General features: G+C 31.1%; 2 protein-coding genes across 2 annotated transcripts in view; both read left to right on the top strand.

Annotated features, from left to right (window-relative positions):
- Window positions 1-38: 38 nt before the first annotated feature.
- Window positions 39-609, top strand: LOC149094039 (uncharacterized). Its single transcript, XM_089268432.1, has 3 exons — window positions 39-189; window positions 266-400; window positions 498-609. Exons 1-3 carry the CDS (start codon window positions 54-56, stop codon window positions 551-553), a joined length of 327 nt encoding a protein of 108 aa, XP_089124558.1. The 5' UTR covers window positions 39-53; the 3' UTR covers window positions 554-609.
- A 1,491-nt stretch (window positions 610-2,100) lies between these two features.
- Window positions 2,101-18,676, top strand: part of LOC107366690 (cell adhesion molecule DSCAM) — a 43,769-nt gene continuing 27,193 nt past the window's right edge. Inside the window, exons 1-2 of the mRNA XM_015934316.3 lie at window positions 2,101-2,615; window positions 14,231-14,638. Of these exons, the coding sequence (XP_015789802.2) occupies window positions 2,525-2,615; window positions 14,231-14,638 (499 nt within the window). The 5' untranslated portion in view covers window positions 2,101-2,524. The remainder of the gene's footprint in view (window positions 2,616-14,230; window positions 14,639-18,676) is intronic.

The following is an 18,676-nucleotide window of genomic DNA, read 5'->3' as shown; positions in this document are numbered from 1 at the left end:
GCAAACATAAAACGATCGCAAAAAGTCAGCTCTTTCAGAAAGTGAGATTATTAATGGATACAACTCTGAACAAGAACAACGAATTATGTGAACAGGATTATCAAAGGGTTAAAGATTGCAAGCTTCAAATGGTTCCTGAAAACGACAATCATTTGACGGCTAGTGGAGTTGAGACTACTAAAAAGATAGGTAAGTTAGCGGTAAAATTTGTTGGCATATTTTGTTTGATATTTAATTTTTTCATTTTTATTTAACCAATATTTAGCTGGATTATTTTATGAACGTTATTCAAATTTATTTGATCCGAGTGAAGTCGAATTTAAAGTTGGTATTACTTCTAAGGTGCGAACCAATGAAATAGCTCATGCATTTGTTGACGGACTACGTGATTTACGACCAGGTATAAATGCTTTTGCCAAAATAAAATATAGATAACTTTTTAGCTGGATCATGGGTGGACTCACATCACTTTGTTATTTTTTCACAATCAAAATCAGATATCAATATTAATGAAGAGGATTATGTTATTCGCAGTCACAATGACTCTAAATGACATTTGTTGCAACTTTAGCTGTTACATTTACGCTGATAAATTGGAAAAAATACAGTAAACATGGTATTGTTTGTTTGGCGACCCGTCTTATCTGGTCGGCCAGATGTCGTCCAGTTTCTATCTCATAGGTAATTTTCAATCCAGTATTCTGTACCTTCATTGTCAATATCAAAAGGTCAAAAAAGAAATGACCTTGAACAACCTTTATCTTTCGAACTTATGGTTGTGCAATCTGCATCAGCGCATGGTTTAAGTCCGAGGTCTGTAGCTCTAACTGGTCGTGATTTATACCTACACGAAGGCGTAAATTGAAAAAACGCACGATATTGCTACTCAGCTATTAAAAAATCTCAAAAACAATGCTTATTAACTGTTTGGTTAAACCTTGTAGCAAATGTGGTATTTTGTGGTTTAATCATTGCTGATAAGTTGTTCTATCAACCACTGAGTTATGTAAACGGCTTATCAGACGTACCAAAAATTGGTGAGTGAGATGGCTCAGTTTGGCTTAGTTAGCAGTCAATAAGTAGAGATTCATTTCAAGAGATAAATATTCGTGAAATGTAACGGAATTTTGAGGTCCGAAGAAAAGTGAGTATTATTAATATAAATGATAAAATCCGATGGAATACACACTTCTATTCATTGACAAAAGTCCTTAGTATTTCTCGCGAGAGAAGTGGCAAAAGTTTATTTCATTTTTATTCCAGATACGCTATTACCCACGTCAACTGGATTCATGACAGCATCCAGCAAACGGACTCAGTTTTTGTGCCCTGAACCCATAATGTTTCAATTATTTACTCGAGAGAAAATTTTCACACACATTCAAATATTTTACAAATATTCGACATCGATTGACCGTTTCTTGCATACTGAACAAAATGAAATCTTTCGCCTTTGCTTATTGACAACTTTCAATAATTTAAAAACCTTAATGTGAATGAAATCGACCAGTTGATTGAAAGTAAAGTTTCACAAGAAATGTTCAGAAAATTTGATTCAAAATTCAATAGCAAGATGGAGCCAACTATACTTGAAAAAAGTGTTGAGAATGAAAAAAATGACTAAAACTTGAATAATAACTTGACAAATTTTTTGTTAAACAAAAGCAAGCAAATCCAAGAAATCGCATTTGGCTCACATGGACACGTTCAGTAAATGAGTTTTGAACAAAACTGAAAAAGTAAAATCCAAGAATAATATTGATTTGCTATCGACTTGAAACTGACCATCAATTAATAACGTCACGAATAAGTCAATTATTGAATAAAAAGGACAACAATCAATCATGATTTAGGTTTTCTCTGTCTTTTTAATACTCTTTTGATTAGCATTTAAAAGTGTCCAAACACACAGAACTGAATAGAGAGAAAAGGTGGAAACTTTTTCCCCTGTTTCATCCTATTCTAGGTGTGGTTTCAGACTAATTTCATCTTCTGAGCAGAATGAAAAAAGAAAGAAAGGAAAGAGGAAAACAGGCAAGAATGATGATGAAGATAAGATGAATCTCTTTTTTCTGATATTCAGGATAGAAAAGGTTTCAGTTTGAAATGTAACTTTGTTCAAGTGAATGAACCAACAGCATTTATAAAGTTATAATCTTTCCTATTCAATTGGCTTTGGTTTTTTGTTTTCTTTTTGTTTTCTTTTTGCATCCAACATTTATTAATGTTGAACAGTCAAAGTTTGTTCAACTCGAAATCGATGCCCAAAGGTTCTTCAATAATTGTCACGATTGCTTGAAAAGCAGCAAACTATTAAATTATCCAAGTAAATGTAAAATGAAAAGAAAACAATTGAATTGGAAACTTTGAAACAACAGTCGAGTGGATTAATGTTAACTAGTGAACTGTATTTGTGAGGTTTACTGTGAACAATGTGCATTAACATGTTGCTTTGTTTTACAAGTCCATTACTGACCCAATGTTGACCCTCAGATTGTTGCGCTATTAGATTGGAATTGGCAAAATGAAAGATTTTGTTGGTCAATTTGTTTATTACTTTTTATTCATATCATCATTGGACTCATTTACATCATCATCATCATCATCTTATAAAGGTAAGTTGATAACTTGGAGTCTTGTTTGTGCAACAAAAGGTTTGACTGAAAATATTCTGATTGAATCGTTGAAATGGTAATCACAGTGTTTACCCAAATCAAGCAATTTACAAGCAAACTGTTCATCTTTTAAACCCATTTTACTCTACTCTTTCAACAGTTTGAATGTTTGCTTTTCATCATTAATGTTTTACAAGTTTGATAAATTTGTTGAACAAATAAAATTAACGTTGTCTAGGTAATTATAATCATTATTTAATTATAGCATCAGTTTTAATGAGATTGTCAGTCAGTGATGAGAGCAAGAAAATTAGTTTTAAAAAATTGGTAAACTTTATAAAAGCTTACAAGTTTTAGTACATTCCAATGTTACTTGGCCAACAAAATTGTCTATTAAATCTGTAGTGATCTGGTGATTTGATCGATACTGGGCAGAAATTATGTTTTACAGGCTTAAAGGGTTCCACTTTAAACTCGATTATCATCAGGTTGTTTTGCATTACTGACATGACAAAAAGTTGATAAGACTCTTCATTGGAAAACTCATTGCGATGGCTACAGTTGATTACATTAACCTTCGACTGTAATCGAATTTCGACGAGACGAAAAAAGTGTTCATGGATAAAAGCATAAATTTGAAAAAATTGAACGCAATAATGTCCAAAAGTTGATAAGACTCGATCGGAAGCAAAATTCATTTCGATGACAAAGTTTATTTCAACCTTTGAGTCTTTTTGTCTTTTGAGTTTTGAACTTTTTAGACTCAGGTTATTGACTTTACTAATTGAAGAGGTTTTTCCCTTGTTTCGACATTGGGTTATTTTGCATTATTATTATAGCAAGAAATTGATTTATCTATTTGAGAATGGTGAAAGTTCATTTACTGTTGAGGTTCATTTTGTTGAGCAACTTGGAAAATGTTCATTTATATTATTGCTCAATGAATTTATTAACTCACCATAAAGATTATCGAAAAGTGTAAATTTTTGGCTCATTCAGCAGTCATGAGAAATCTCAATTCAGATCAAAGTAAATCACAGGTCGCTGATTATGTGATTGACCATTGAAACATGACTATTCACAAGTATTTAAGGATGACTGAGCTTACCGCATACACTTGATTGAATCTGATCTAAAGCTTAGTCAAAGTTATAAGATTGAACAGAAGTAAAAGAAAGAATCAAGTTTCACTGTAGCAACAGCAAAAAAGCACCCAAAAAGCAACAAAACACAGACTAAGATTTTGCTCGTTCATCTTTACTCTTTTTGTTCCTATTTTTTGCCTCTTTTGTCTTGAAGAAGAAGAAAAAGAATCTTGATCATCTCTTTTCCTCTTCCCATCATGATCATCATCTTATCCAACAGAATTTGCTCCATTTTTTGTCTCTCTTTCCTTTTCAATATCAACTTGTTTATTTACTCTTCATCAATCTCACCATTTGTCTTTCAACAAAAACTCAACTTCAATTGAATCTCTCAGTTTATTGTATCTCCAAAGCTTTTGGTTAATTAAAGTAAACACAAAATTTTCAACTCTCAAGCCTCTCAATTATACACTTGGTCATGTTAATAAGCAATGAATCTGAGAGAAACTTCATGATGAATAACTGAATGAGGATAAACATGAAATACAAAAGAAGGTGAAAATAGAGAGAAGAAAACTATTAAAGAAAAGGGAAAAAGAAATTCGTTCAACTGAAAGCAAAATAATACTGTCAATATTGTATATCAAAGGTAATCAACTTATAAAAATTGACTGACAGGGAATGAATGTTATCAAAAGGCAGGAAAGCATTACAAAACGTGGAATCAGGCAGATGATGAAAAGCATAAAGAAGAGCTGGAAAAAGCTGGAAAAGAGAAAAAAAAAGTTATTAAACCATGAAATTGATTGAACTTGATAGTGAAACTGAGAACAAAATATTAGTTTAATAGAAACATGGAGTTGAAAACAAAGTTGAAATGAAAAGCAAAAGTGTATTATGATAATGATGGTGAAAGAAAAGGATTTTTCGTTCGATGCTGAAAATGTTGCTTCTAAATATTGTCAGGGAAATTACATGGTAAAGGGTAATAAAGTGTAAAGATGAAAATGAATTCAGTGAAAATTGAATCGAACATTGATAATGATGGAAAAAAAGAGATTCAGTTAATGATAGTGTTTCATGTCCAGTTGGGTTAAATATTGATGAATAAATGATGAATTGAATGGATTACTGTGCAAGAGAAATGTTCATTTTCTGTTCATTTCCGTTTTGCATGAAAATTTTATTGACATCATCATTGCAAGATTATCATTATTGCCATCATTATCATTGTTAATACTTGCGTTAGTTTATCAATTTATAAAAGGAATAGTAAGTTTAGGTGAAAACCAATTTTTTTCATTTTCTCACCCAAAGAACATGTTATCATTAGAAGCTGAATTGGTAATAACAAGACCAATCATTTAGTCCATGCAAGTCAACATGATTGGCTTCAAATGAATTCTCAGTAAAGGAAGCTCACAGCAACAAATAACTTTTAAGGCAATAAAATATTATTGTTATCATTATCCAACCAGGTAATCAATGGTCTGGATATTTTTGGTAAACTTGATTTATTTGGAAATTTCATTTTCTCCTTTTGCCTGGCGGCCTTTTCTGTTCATCCTCTTCTGAACATTGATCAAATGAATTAATCGTTATTTTGCAACGCTTAATTGGCCTCTACTTTTGGTCAATTTGGTAGCTTCAATTATAATGAAACTTGTGTTGAATATTTTTTTTGGACACTTTTCAACTCTTTTGTAATGTTTGACAAAAGTTTTATCCTTTTGCAAATGACAGCATTTCACTTGAATAAAAGTTTAAACTTTTCAACACATTTTCCACTTTTATCAACTCTTTAGTTGACCGTCGGTCATTTTAATGATCACTTTCCTTTGACAAGTGTCAATAGGTTTCATTGTTCAATTGTTCATGTAACAACATGTAAATGTATTATAATAAATGTGTGAATTAGTCTTTATTAGTGAATAAATTTTTTTCCTTTTTTTGTCGTTTTCTTGTTTTATTATAACAATTGAAAGGAAAACCATTGAAATCTCTTTTATCTTTTTCGCACATTGTCTTTAACCATAGTGAAAACAATTAGCGAATGTTCAGCAATCTAACAAGAATTTCAACAATAACCAAAGTTTCATGTGCATGATGGAACTTTTTAGATCTTATTTTTGCTCTGCTCTGATCTGCTATTACAATATTGTTTATTCCTAGTATTTCTTAGGGAATCTTTATGTTTTTGCACTTCCCAGTTGACGTCTTCTAGACTTCAATGTTATTTGAGTACATTCAAGTTAACTTTTCGATTAAGAACCTCAAATTAGATTTAGAATTTGAATAATTTAATAATTCTCTTTTCGCAATGCAACTATGGTAACGTTTAGGTAAATGATCATCAAAATTAATGATCAATGAAAAGTGTAAAATGTGAACATAATGCGAACTTCAATCAATTTTCTGATCGATATTGCAAAGTCGGTTGAATAGTCTTTTGAATAGACCAATTACAGTCACATTTTTTACTTTGATGAGTTAACTTTAATTTCAAATTGCTATTGCTATCAACTATACAAATTGATGTAAAAATGAAACAAAAGTTTGTTAAATCTCGTCCAGCACTATTTGTCTTAAAGTTGATCAAATTCATTCACCAAATAGTTGTTCATCGGTTCTATGGTTATGATTTTAAGCAGCTTTCAATTGAATCTACTGAAGCGCTGGAACATCGATTTAAATTTTACTTTGCGTTGACGAATGGTTTCGATCAGAATATCGATAAAATTATCGAAATGGAACAGAAAATCAACTTTGGAACTTGGTTGATTCGATTTGGTTATTTAGTTAGCATGCTACGAGCTATTGCAATCATCAACATCCATGATGAAACGGCCATTTATTTCGGCGACTCAGCCTATGGATCCAATGACAGGGATTATTTGTGGATCGTAATTATTGTTGGAGTAACAGTTATGGTAATGTGTCATGAAATTGTATTGATTGTTGAGAAGAAAGGTGGATTTGTTGGTGAACCATCGAGAATCAAAGTTTTATTGAAAAATGGATTCTCCCATTTTCCATTTGTGAAGCCTCGACAGAAAGACTTTTGTCGTTTCTTTTACTTGCTGAGTGCATTTCATAACATTGCCCTTACCATGTTAGTTCCATATATAGTGATTCTTTACAACTATGAACTTTGTATTTGCATTTATAACTATTTTTCACTGAAAACAATCATCTGTGAAATTGTATGGACTTTAACATTGACACCTTTAGTGATATATTTAGCGGTTCAAGAGCTCTGTTATGGGTCATTATTTTATATCTATGTCGGTGTTTTTTATTTTCATATGAATTCACTAAAAAATGCAACATCTTGGTTACTTGAATCGATAGATAAGCCTCAGAACACTGATATCAAATTCATTGCTAAGCATGCATTGGTGTTGTTCAACAAAATGGATTCATATTCTAGTAAAGTTCGTTCATTAGTTCTCTATTTTTATACCGGAGTAGCGTTTCAATCACTTTGGTTCATCCATTTCAGCATAATTGTTGGAAATCATTCTGTTGTAATGGACATTCTCATTGCTCTCCTTGGCATCTTCATTATACTTTACAATTTAATAATTAGCCTCTTCTCTGCCCAATTGAACAACAAGGTATTAATACTACTTTTACTCAAGTTCAATGGCGTTTTCTCGCAATTTTCAAGTTCATTTCTATTTTGCATCCTACAGGTTCGCAGTCTCTATTCAATGTGGCATAAAATATATTGTAAAAGTAAATCGAATGCGATCATGAAATTGAAAGTAAACTCAATACAAATTTAATTTATCACAAAGGGCTTTTCAGCTTATATGAATAATGCGAGTAAAATTGTAAAGCAGAAAACAAATTGTAAAAACGGCATCTAGTCATTGGCGAATTTAAGTGGAGAAATTACCGATTTTAGAAAATAGCCTTCGATTTAGAAGGATGATCAGAATTCAAATGAATCTTTACTATTGAACAGCATAGATGAATGTCGTTAACTCTTCTAGTAGGCAAGTCGCATTCAATTTAGCTGAATGGCCCTAAAATATTGTTGGATATTATTTATTTACAATACTATTCTCTACTTACACTCTCTGTATAAGACTTGAATTGCTTGAGTTTTAACACAGCAAATGTTTATATTTTAGATGATTGAAATACTAAACAGAATAACATTATCGTCCACTGGCGTCCAGATTGGTGATTTTGGGTTGATAACGAATCAATTTGTGTTAGTTGTGAGTATCATTTCAATTGAGAATAACTGGATAATAATATTTTTGTTCAGTTTTTTCTAGAATTTGTATCAACAATAATGATGTTCAAAGTCAATTTTGGATCCTTTTTTGCGAAACAATAGAGGAATTACTATTTCAGCACTGTAAAATGTATGCAATTGTATTAATATCACCTCAATTATACATTTTAACCTTTACGGTAAAACTTTTATATAATATTATCATTATTAAACCAAATGGATTGAGCACGATTCCAACAAATATTAAAATAACAAATAACAATTGAACCGAAATGCAACAATTTTCCAAACTTTGTATCAAATTGATTGAACAAAGCTAAAGTTTTGCTTTACTTGAGGCAAACTTTTTAAACGATTAAAACTCGAAGTGCGAAAAGAGGAAAACCATTGAGTATTCATTTTGAACCATTTTTATTCAAAGTTTTAGTTTGAAATCGAACTGAAAAATACATTTTTGTCCAATCTTTACTTTGAACGATAAAAATTGAAATTATGTTGACACAAAGTTTTATTTATCTTCAACTTGAAAAGCAATCTTCTTAAGTATCAAATTGCACCCAACTTTTATAAACATTAAAAGGCAATCCTTTAACTCGAAACATTTGAAACTAATGCATCTCATTTCAATGGCAAAACTTTTGTTTTAAAAGTCAAACTCTTTTTCACTTTCTGTTAATAACTTTTAAATTGTTTGTGAAAATTTCAATATTAATGTTATTGAATTTACAATGAAAATTCTTTGATGATTCTTTAATCGAAAATTACATTAAATCTGTTCCATCAAAGGTAAAAGTTTTAGTAGAAGCAAAAGAATAACATTTTCAATTATTTAGACATTATATTTTCATCTATTATTATCATGATAATAACATGATTCATTGTGATAAAAGAAAGGAAGAAAAAAAGTTCTTGTTTATCTGTTTATTAACCAATTCTGTAACTATCTTTTTTCCTGTCTTTTCAGTAAATCTCATCTATTTTTGTCTAAATATATTTATTATTACTCTTTACATCATCTCCATTCAGAGTCGACCAATTTTCTGATTCGCTCTCATCATTACGATTATTATTACTTTTCCAACTCTCCAGAGTTAAATTATTCTCATATCAAAAGTCAGTTTCATCTAAAATCCTTCAATGGAAGAATACCTTTTTGCCTTTTTTCTGCAACATGAGGCTCGAAATATATTGAAGTTCAACTTGATCGTAGTAATAACAATAGTTGAAATAGAATGCTCATGAAACAATGAAATTCATTGCATCATTTTTTGCAGAAAAAAATTTACGATAATTTCTTTTCCAATTACTTTCACATTGAGGCTGATGAATGGAATGTTTATCCTGAATTAATCCCAAAAAGTTTCAAAATTTTGTCTCGTCGAAGCAATCTAATATCAAATGTCATATATCAAATATCAGTGTGCCAGACAATTTATGCAGGATTGAATTTTTCGGTGCAAATTTCGCTTTTAAATTCATAACGCAACTCTGAAGTTATTCTTGTCTTATGACTCGAAAGGATTACAATTCATACTTTAGATGCTTGGATTTACTTGGAATAGTTTTGCAAAATAAAGTCTAGCTAATAAATAATGATGGAAAAATTGTTCTATCGAATTAATCGATTCAAGCTATTCCCTGAACCATCCTTACTAAATCTTGAAAAGACAACTCATTTATCAGAATGAGTATAAAGAAGAAGCTTTAAAACTTAGATTTTCACAATTTATTAAGATTTGATTAGATTCCATCTGGTGATGGGAAATACTGGAACATAAGAAGATAAACTGTATTTCCATTTCTTTGCGTTTATTGCGTTTAGATCTTCCCACATGTATCAACCCATTCGACCAAGGAAGAAGCACTATAAACACGAGTGCAGAAGGAAAGGTTCAGATTGCGTCTAATGACTTTTCCACACAAACACTAACCAAGCCTTATGAATTGATGCCTTCAATGCTAATTGAATTTAAATATTTTTCTCATTTTATTCCTGATATATTAGACAGCTCTAGGTCTGCCCCTTAGCAGTCACACACAGACTTGACTGAGCCGACCTACGCCTTACACCGCTTTCATAGGTTAAGGGATTCGAACCTAAGACCTTTGAATGAAAGTTAGACATCATAAGGACTCGACCCTTTTCCGTTAAGTCTCTTCCTTAGCCAAGCCTCCGAGCTATCAACTAATCATAAAATTCAATATTCAATTTATTAAAGGAGTGATGCAAAAAATCTGGGTGTCGAGTTAAGAGCTAGTACTTTTTGTACGTTTTGACAAGCACAGAAACTGCGTCCATTAGTGTCCAAAAATTTCTCCGATACACAGTTTTCGAGAAAATTGAGGTCAAAGCTAAGTGTTTTCAATTGTGGAATCAGATTTCTTCATCGAACTCATTTTGTGAAATGAAATTCCTTGTTTCTGTGCAACAGATCACTTCGATTTTCCGTTAAACCTCCGCCATTCTCTGACCGTAATAGCTAGAGAGCTGAAACTTATTATTCATCGATAAAAGTTGTCTGTACATATCATCTAAGATTGCTCATCTTATGCGTTGGTTTGCTCTCTCAGTAGTTTGCAAGTCAAGACTTGGATTGACTGAGAAACGACATTTATCAAGATTTGGACGAAACATTCACTTAAGCTAACTGTCATCCTCTCTTTGAGAATTGAATATCTTTAAATGTCAAAAAGTTATCAAAAAATGAGCTTCAAAGTGAAAAGCAAATTCATTAGTTGATGTAAATCTTTGAAAAGAAATGTTTAGCATAAGTTTTCTCTAGCAAATCCCATCTTTATCTGTCAAAGAAAAAAAAAGTTTCAATGAATTTTGCAAAACCAAATTTCCACCATTTTGCCAGTCATCATTGAAATGTGAAGCGATCTAAAGATGAAAATTTTACATTCCAAGGGAATTGTTATCAATAATATTTGGATAAACAAAGTTTCCATTTTGTGATTCATTCTTTCATGATAACATTTCTTTTGCACATGGTGAAACATTTAGACTATAAATATGATTTGACGTAAAGCAAAATTGTGAGCTAAAAGTTGACATTTTTTCAGTTCTCATGTGAGTTGCAAGGTGTTTCATGTAAAAGCAGAGTAAAGACAATTTGTTTTTGTCTTTCGCTTAAAATGCTTCAACAACAATGCTATTCTTTACACTTGAATAGGCAAGTTCAATCTTGCTTTCAAATTTCCTTTCTTCATTTAATTTCCTCTTCATATTTAAAGTGCTTTCCTGAATCTGATTTTTTTATCGATTATCCTTCTTCTCACATAATATTGTCATAATTAAACTGTTAATATGCAGATAGCTTTCTGGTCATTACTGAGTTTATTCACTTTTATTCACCAACATCACTTTGTTTACTCAAGGCAAATTGAAACTTTACCACCTTTGCCATCAGCATTTTTTGCGTTTAATCAATATAATTACATTTTTCTTGTTTCACTCAACATTCCCCTGTAATATCCATTTCCGATTAAATGTATTAATTTTTTGGCTCTCCTGTTAAAACAGAGGAATGGACAGAGAAAGGGAAGCGTATTCATCTCACATTTTCATTTTTACGCTTCACCTCCAAGTGAATGAACTGGGATTGAGAGTTGAATAATAATGTTTCACAGACTAATTAGACTGATCATCTTGCTGTAAAAATAACATTTCATGTTCAACTTTGTGAATCACTTTCAACTTTACCTTTTATCTAATCAATCTTGTTAACCAATTGATACAATGTTCAGCCTAGGGTCTAATGAATGGAGGTAATTGGCGAACATATCATTTTACAAATTATCCCCATTAACATAACATTCAATAGCATCCATCGAAAATTGATCGATTCAACCTTTTTAACCGAAATCTGTATAACAATTGTCCAAGTTTTTTCAATGAAAAATATCGGTATACAGTTGAAACGCTTGGTCACGAACACAAATTCAAAAAACTAAAACGTTTTTCACTTTGAGTGAAACTAAACAGATTAGGCGCAGCTTCTCTAGTCTGTTTAGTTCAAAATGAAGGAAACAAAAAGCACTTGCCATGGAACAGAGCTCACAGTGAGTGAAACATATTCTTGAAAATAGTTTGAAAATTTAACAAATGTAAAATGGGAAAACCTAAAATTAGTGAAAATATTAAAGAGTTGACTGTAAAAGCAGATGGAGATAGATTGACCTGTTCCAGCATTGTTCAACTTTACAACACCAATTTCATACAGTGAGAACCATAATTCATCGGTTCATACTCAATCAAGTGATCTCTAAACCGAGAGGAAAGAAACCAAAAAATTGAATGAAGAAATTGTTAATAAGATTCGTGAATGGTGTTGAGGACTGTCAATTGACGCTTCGATGATGTAAAGGATAAGTTGAATGGAGATTTCGATATTGACGTTTGCATCAACACCATTCGCAATCGCATTAGAAATGAATCAGTTTTTTTCATCGAAAAGAGTCTCGTTGGTTCCAGCCAGGAGAAATGACCCATCAACAATTCAACGGAGGATACAACAATATGCGATCGATTTTATAAATTTTCATCTTCAAAGAAAAAAGATTCTTTTCTTGGATGAAACTGTTCATGCAAGAAATAATTATGGATGGTTGAGAGTTGGTGAACGTGCAAATGTCAAAGTAAAGGCAGTGATAGATAAAAATTATCCAGTTTGTGCAGTAATGGATAATCAATCTCTCTATCTCTATGATGCAAAAGAAAAAAATACAATACTGTTCGATTTTGTCGATTTTCTTTAAAAATTCTCGGGCATCTGAAGAACAACATTGAAAACTCTGTCATCATCATGGACAACATCCCTTTTCACTACGCAACACCTTAAATGAACTTTTTGCCACTAAAAGTCATCAGTTACTTTTTCTCCTCCTTACGTGCTATTCTTAAACCCCATTCAATCAATTGAAACATTGGGTGGTAAAGTTCCGTACATCGATCCGTAATCTCATCAGTTCTGAAAGAGAATTCTGATTGATTTAATGCGGTTTTTTCGACAGTTGCACCTTTTCTAGCGACTTCGATTGTGCAGTCAGGTTTTGCCACATCACATGGATAAAGCACGTGCCTTTGTTGCAATGGATTATGCAGCATTGAAACTGAATCATGGACAAGTTGGTGTGGTCATGTTAGTTACTGTTTAACCTTGTATTAACATAATGATTGAATGTTTCTCATTGTTCATTACTTTAATTCAATGTGGTTAATCACTTTGAGTTCAATTCCCTTGATATTGATTAACTGTTGAAACAAACATAATGTTCATTAACATGCAAGACAAAACCAGAAGTAATAAATGTACAAAAAAAGGTAAACCAACACACAAAAGAGACAAAATGATATCAAGAGCGAGAGAGAAAATAATTAGCCAAAAACATTTAACCTTAAATTGTCCGTGTAATACAAATAAAAGTAATTAAAATGATCAAAATAGAGTTATTAAGGGAAGAGAAAAAGAGATTTCATAAATATTGATAATCTTGGCAAATTATATTCATTATTCAACATTCTCTGGCGAGTAAAGCATCACTTTAATGAAAAAATGAGCCCAAATGACTTTATTCCCAGTTTCATTGAAAAAAGCTTTGAAATCCAAACTCAATATTTCATTAAATAATAAGAAAACGTTGATCACTCCATCAATTCTGGGAGTGAAAATTATCAAAACTTCTATCACTTTTATCGAAAATGAAGCATTTAATAACAGTTATTTGAATAACTTTTAACGTCAAAAGTTATTATCGCAACATTTAAATCATTGAAGGTTCTTGGGCAATGATTATACGTAATTAATTGAATGATAAATTTTACATGAAATTTGGAAACAAAAGAATGTGAAAAAAGGGAAAAAGTTCATTGAACATTAAATACTTTCAAGTTTACTTTTCAAGAGGTTATTGATTTGCAAGAGGTTCCTTCAGACAAAAGAGCAACTGGGAGTGAAAAATATTCAAAGATAATGATTATGATATTCAATTGCCCAGCCCATGATTAATGGCTCAACATTTCATTTTAATAATTGCATTGATGAAATCATTTCAATCTCTTGAAACTTGTTCAATCAATTTTCGACTCTTCTAAATGAAAAATCTGACTCGAAACTGATCAGTTTGCAAACAATTTCAAACCAATTGATATCAATTTAAAGAATGTTTTCAGTTGAATATTTTTCTGTCAAAAATGCACAAACAAATGAAGATAATTATTTCTCGAATAAAACAGAAATTCTTGAAATTACATTTTTCTCTTTCCCTGCTCATTCCAGGTGAAGCGCCCATATTTTTGGAAGTATTCACCGAGAAGGACGTTAAACCAGGTGAAAGTGTCTCCTTGAAGTGCATGTCAACTGGTAACCCTTTGCCTCAGATAACATGGAAGCTCGATGGGTTCCCTTTGGATAGCATGAAAAATGTCCGAATCGGCGATTATGTGACCAATGAAAATTACGTCATCAGTTTTGTCAACATAAGTTCAGTGAGTGTTGAAATTGGTGGAACTTATTCTTGCACCGCTTCGAGTGATATATCAACCATTGAGAATGTAGCCCCACTCCGAGTCTCAGGTCCGCCTTATGTTCGTCCAATGGGCAACCTGACTTTGGTGGCCCATCGATCACTATCAGTTAAATGTCCGGTCGGAGGTTATCCAATCGTAAACATTTTCTGGGAAAAAAGTGAGTAAACATGAAAACTTCATTCATCATCATTAACCTTTTGTATAAAATTCACAAAAATTCATCATTCATTCTCTTGAAAAGGTAAACATTCTTTATTCACTTTAATCATCTTATCATGGATAAACTCTGATATCGATTAAAGAATAGAAAATTTTCTTTAAAAATTATCTCAAACGCTTGGAGTGAATCAAAAGAAACGATTAATTTCATCAAAAGTCTTTCAACATTTGCTCTCCAATATTGTCCAATCTCAACTCGAACCTTTATCTTGGCCATTATCCAATCATTCCCTGAATGCATTTTAAAAAGCTCTGTTTGGCTCAACTTTACTTTTCATTTTTACTCATTATTTTGATTCTCAATTTGATGTTATTGTTATTATAAATAATGCCATTAGATTATCAATAATAATAGCAATAATAATGATAATCTTTTCTTCTTCTTTTTCTTTTTTTCTGGTTAAAGTGGTTCAGCGAATCACAAAAATCTTATTATTATGACAAAGTGAAATTGACTGAAAAAAACTATTGATCTTGATTCAACAGACAATTCAATTGAATTATACAATGGATAAATTGAATTCTGTACAATCGTTTAACTTGATTTTCTCATTCACCATCATCATTATCATCTTCTTGTTCATCCAACTTTTCCTTTTCAGTCCCTTTTACCTTAACAAATTAACTTTGGTAAAGAAATTCTGAATTCACAATTGAAACGGAAAATGAAAGTTGAGTGTAGAAAACATTTTACTTTGACTTCTTTTGTAAATTTCAATGTTTCACATTCATTTCAACCCATTAAAAGTGCTACAAAAATTTTACCCCTTTTCCAGATTCTGGTGTACGCTCAAGACTAATAAGATCAACAAATAGTTTCAATTGTTATTTACTATTAAAGTTATTTTCCTTTTTTTTCGCTCAAATTATTTATCGATATTTGTTAACCTCACTTTTGATAAAATCATTTCATGCCAAGTCTTTATTTTCTGTCCTTTTATTCGCTATTTTGTGTTACTTTGTTGATTTGTCTTTGATTAGCTTTAACAACCAATTGAACCAAGAAAAGTAAATAAAGTGTTTCAAGTGAAAATCAACTCTACTCAATGAATAGTTTATCAGGAAATGAAAGTGAAATTTCAGTTTTGCCAACTTTAATCAAGTTGTTCAACTTTTGAATCAACAAGCAGTTCACAATTGACAGAAAACAGTTCACAGAAAACTGTGAATATCCTGAAATAGTGAATTATTTTGTGTCACATTTTACTTTTTTATTTAAATTCTATTGTTTCAGAACTGGAAACATTTAAATCACAAGAATGACATAAATAATCCTAAAGTAATGACCAAAACTCCATTCTCAAGACTATTTATCTTAAACCTGACACTTTTTATTCAAAAACTATCAATTTTCTGGAATAACTTGAAAAGGATGAGAAAATTATTCAATTTCTAGATTAATATATGTAACATTCAAACGTTAAGTGTTTAAATTAAGAAAGAGAAATGGTCAAAATTATTCTCCTCTTTCTTTATTCTGTCTATTCCCCTGTCTTATTTCTTATTCTCAACAATGGTCAGAAGGGCAAAACTAACTCTTGGTTTTAACTAAAGGATTATTGAGTGGAGTTGTAATTATAACTCCAAAGTGGTAACTTGAAAATGACTGAAACTAGTGCTTGAACATAGTATTTATTTAATTATTAGTTTAACTAAATTTAGTTAATTCAATGGGATATTGTCCGCTATATGATTATTATTAATAAATATTATTAAATGGCCTTAAAATGTTACAAGTCGACAGGATGAATCCTGGGCGAGTTTACCCACGGATCATCCATTCAATATTAATAAATATTGAAATTATTATTTCACCAATATTGGTGGTGAAAATGAATTGGAATGGCACTTCGTCAATTGGACTTAGCTGCTCAATCAATTATTGATTCAACTAAATTTTAGTTAATCAAATGGGAAATTATGTCCATTCAATATAATAAATATTGAAATTATTATTTTACCAAATTTTGGTAATGAAAATGAATGAATCTGTTCTCGTCAATTGGACGAAGTAATTATTAATTATTAATTCAACTAAATTTTAGTTAGTTCAATGGAAAATATTGTCCATCAAATGATTATTATTATTATTATTTCTTATTTATTATTATTATTTATTAAATTATTGGTCCCCTAATCGTGGAAACGATGGTGCCACTGACCTAAAGTGGGGGGATGTAACATTCAAACGTTAAGTGTTTAAATTAAGAAAGAGAAATGGTCAAAATTATTCTCCTCTTTCTTTATTCTGTCTATTCCCCTGTCTTATTTCTTATTCTCAACAATGGTCAGAAGGGCAAAACTAACTCTTGGTTTTAACTAAAGGATTATTGAGTGGAGTTGTAATTATAACTCCAAAGTGGTAACTTGAAAATGACTGAAACTAGTGCTTGAACATAGTATTTATTTAATTATTAGTTTAACTAAATTTAGTTAATTCAATGGGATATTGTCCGCTATATGATTATTATTAATAAATATTATTAAATGGCCTTAAAATGTTACATATACATTTTCAATATCAATTTGAATTCAAATTTGAATACATAGTCATTATAATTCATAAGAAGTTGTTTCGACTTTTAAAAGTAAAAACACAGAAATGATCTTTTGTGTATCTTAAACATAGTATCAAACGAAAACTGAATGTTTCTAGTTAGATATTTCAAAGAGCTATGAAATGAATTTCACAAATTTCGTTTTTTCGTCAAATTCTCATCAAACTATAACTTAAAGTTGAAAAGGACGATCTGAACAAATGATATCTTCACTGAAAGGTGCCTTCAGCCTCTTCAAAAAAGCAGCTTCAGATCGACCCTAAAATTTAGTCAATCTATCATAACTTCACTTTTCAATCAATTGAGTCTTCAGTCATTTCGCAAAAATTATCAATCAAAAACTAACGCCCATCACGGAAAAGGAAACTTCAGTGACTTCTCAACCGCAAGGTTAAAAAACGAAAATAGAGTGTTCGAGTTTAGCGGTTAAGCGTTATTAAAAAAACATATTTTTTCGCCCAGTGTCTTTGAACAGTTATTCGTCAATTTAGACATAACATTACTTCCGATTCCTCTTTTTTTACCGTTCTGACTCACAAATTGTCTTTGATCGTTTCAACTGAGAAATTTTTTGCATCCATTCAGACTTGAACATTAGCGATTCAAAATTGAGAGAAAAGTTGAACATTTGAAGGAAAAGTAATGAAACAATTTTTCTCGCTTGCCAACAAAATGAGCAAATTGAGCAACTTTTTTACCCACTGAATGTTTCATTTTATTGATGCATTTGAAATAAAAGTATAATAATGCTGACAGAAGCATTGAAAAATATCATTATCAGATGAAACAAGATATGAAAGAAAAATAGTGATAATAAGTGATGGAAACAAAGAAACGAGAGAAAAGTTGAAAACAAAGCGTCATCATTCATCGGTTTGCCTTTCTTAACATTCACACATCAGAAAACTGTTCCAGTCCATTCATTCTCATGAGACACTTTCAGGGAGGAAAGAAAGGATAAAAGAAGGAGCCAAAAGTTATCTCTACTTTATCTTACTCTTCTAATATTATTACCTTTTCTTTTCTCTCTTTCTTCTCTTCCAAATCATTTTATCATTTCTTTATCACTTTTTTTTCCTCTTTCCTTTCATCATCATTTTCACACTTTTCATCGGTTGTTACGAGCCAACTTTTCTGACAATAACAACATCAAGGGTAAACCATGGAATGGTAAGAAATGAAGTAAGAAAAAAAGGTCATTTCGATTGAAAAGAAAGGGTCAATTACTTTTTGTCCAACAGTATTGGACACTCATGGAGATGGACACATAAACACACATTGAATGGACATGGATATAAAAGGTTTTGATAGATGGGACTGGGAGTGAAAAGTTATTTCAACTCCATTAGAACAAAATCAATTTACTCAACTTTTTTTCTTCTTTTGCTCTTTCTTCTTCTTCTCAGCATTTACACCAA

The sequence above is a fragment of the Tetranychus urticae genome, chromosome 2 (genome assembly GCF_039701765.1).
Source record: "Tetranychus urticae isolate SD_2017Ah chromosome 2, NJAU_TeUrti_SD_1.0, whole genome shotgun sequence".
Classification (NCBI taxonomy): domain Eukaryota; kingdom Metazoa; phylum Arthropoda; class Arachnida; order Trombidiformes; family Tetranychidae; genus Tetranychus; species Tetranychus urticae.
This window is presented reverse-complemented; position numbering and strand designations above follow the sequence as displayed.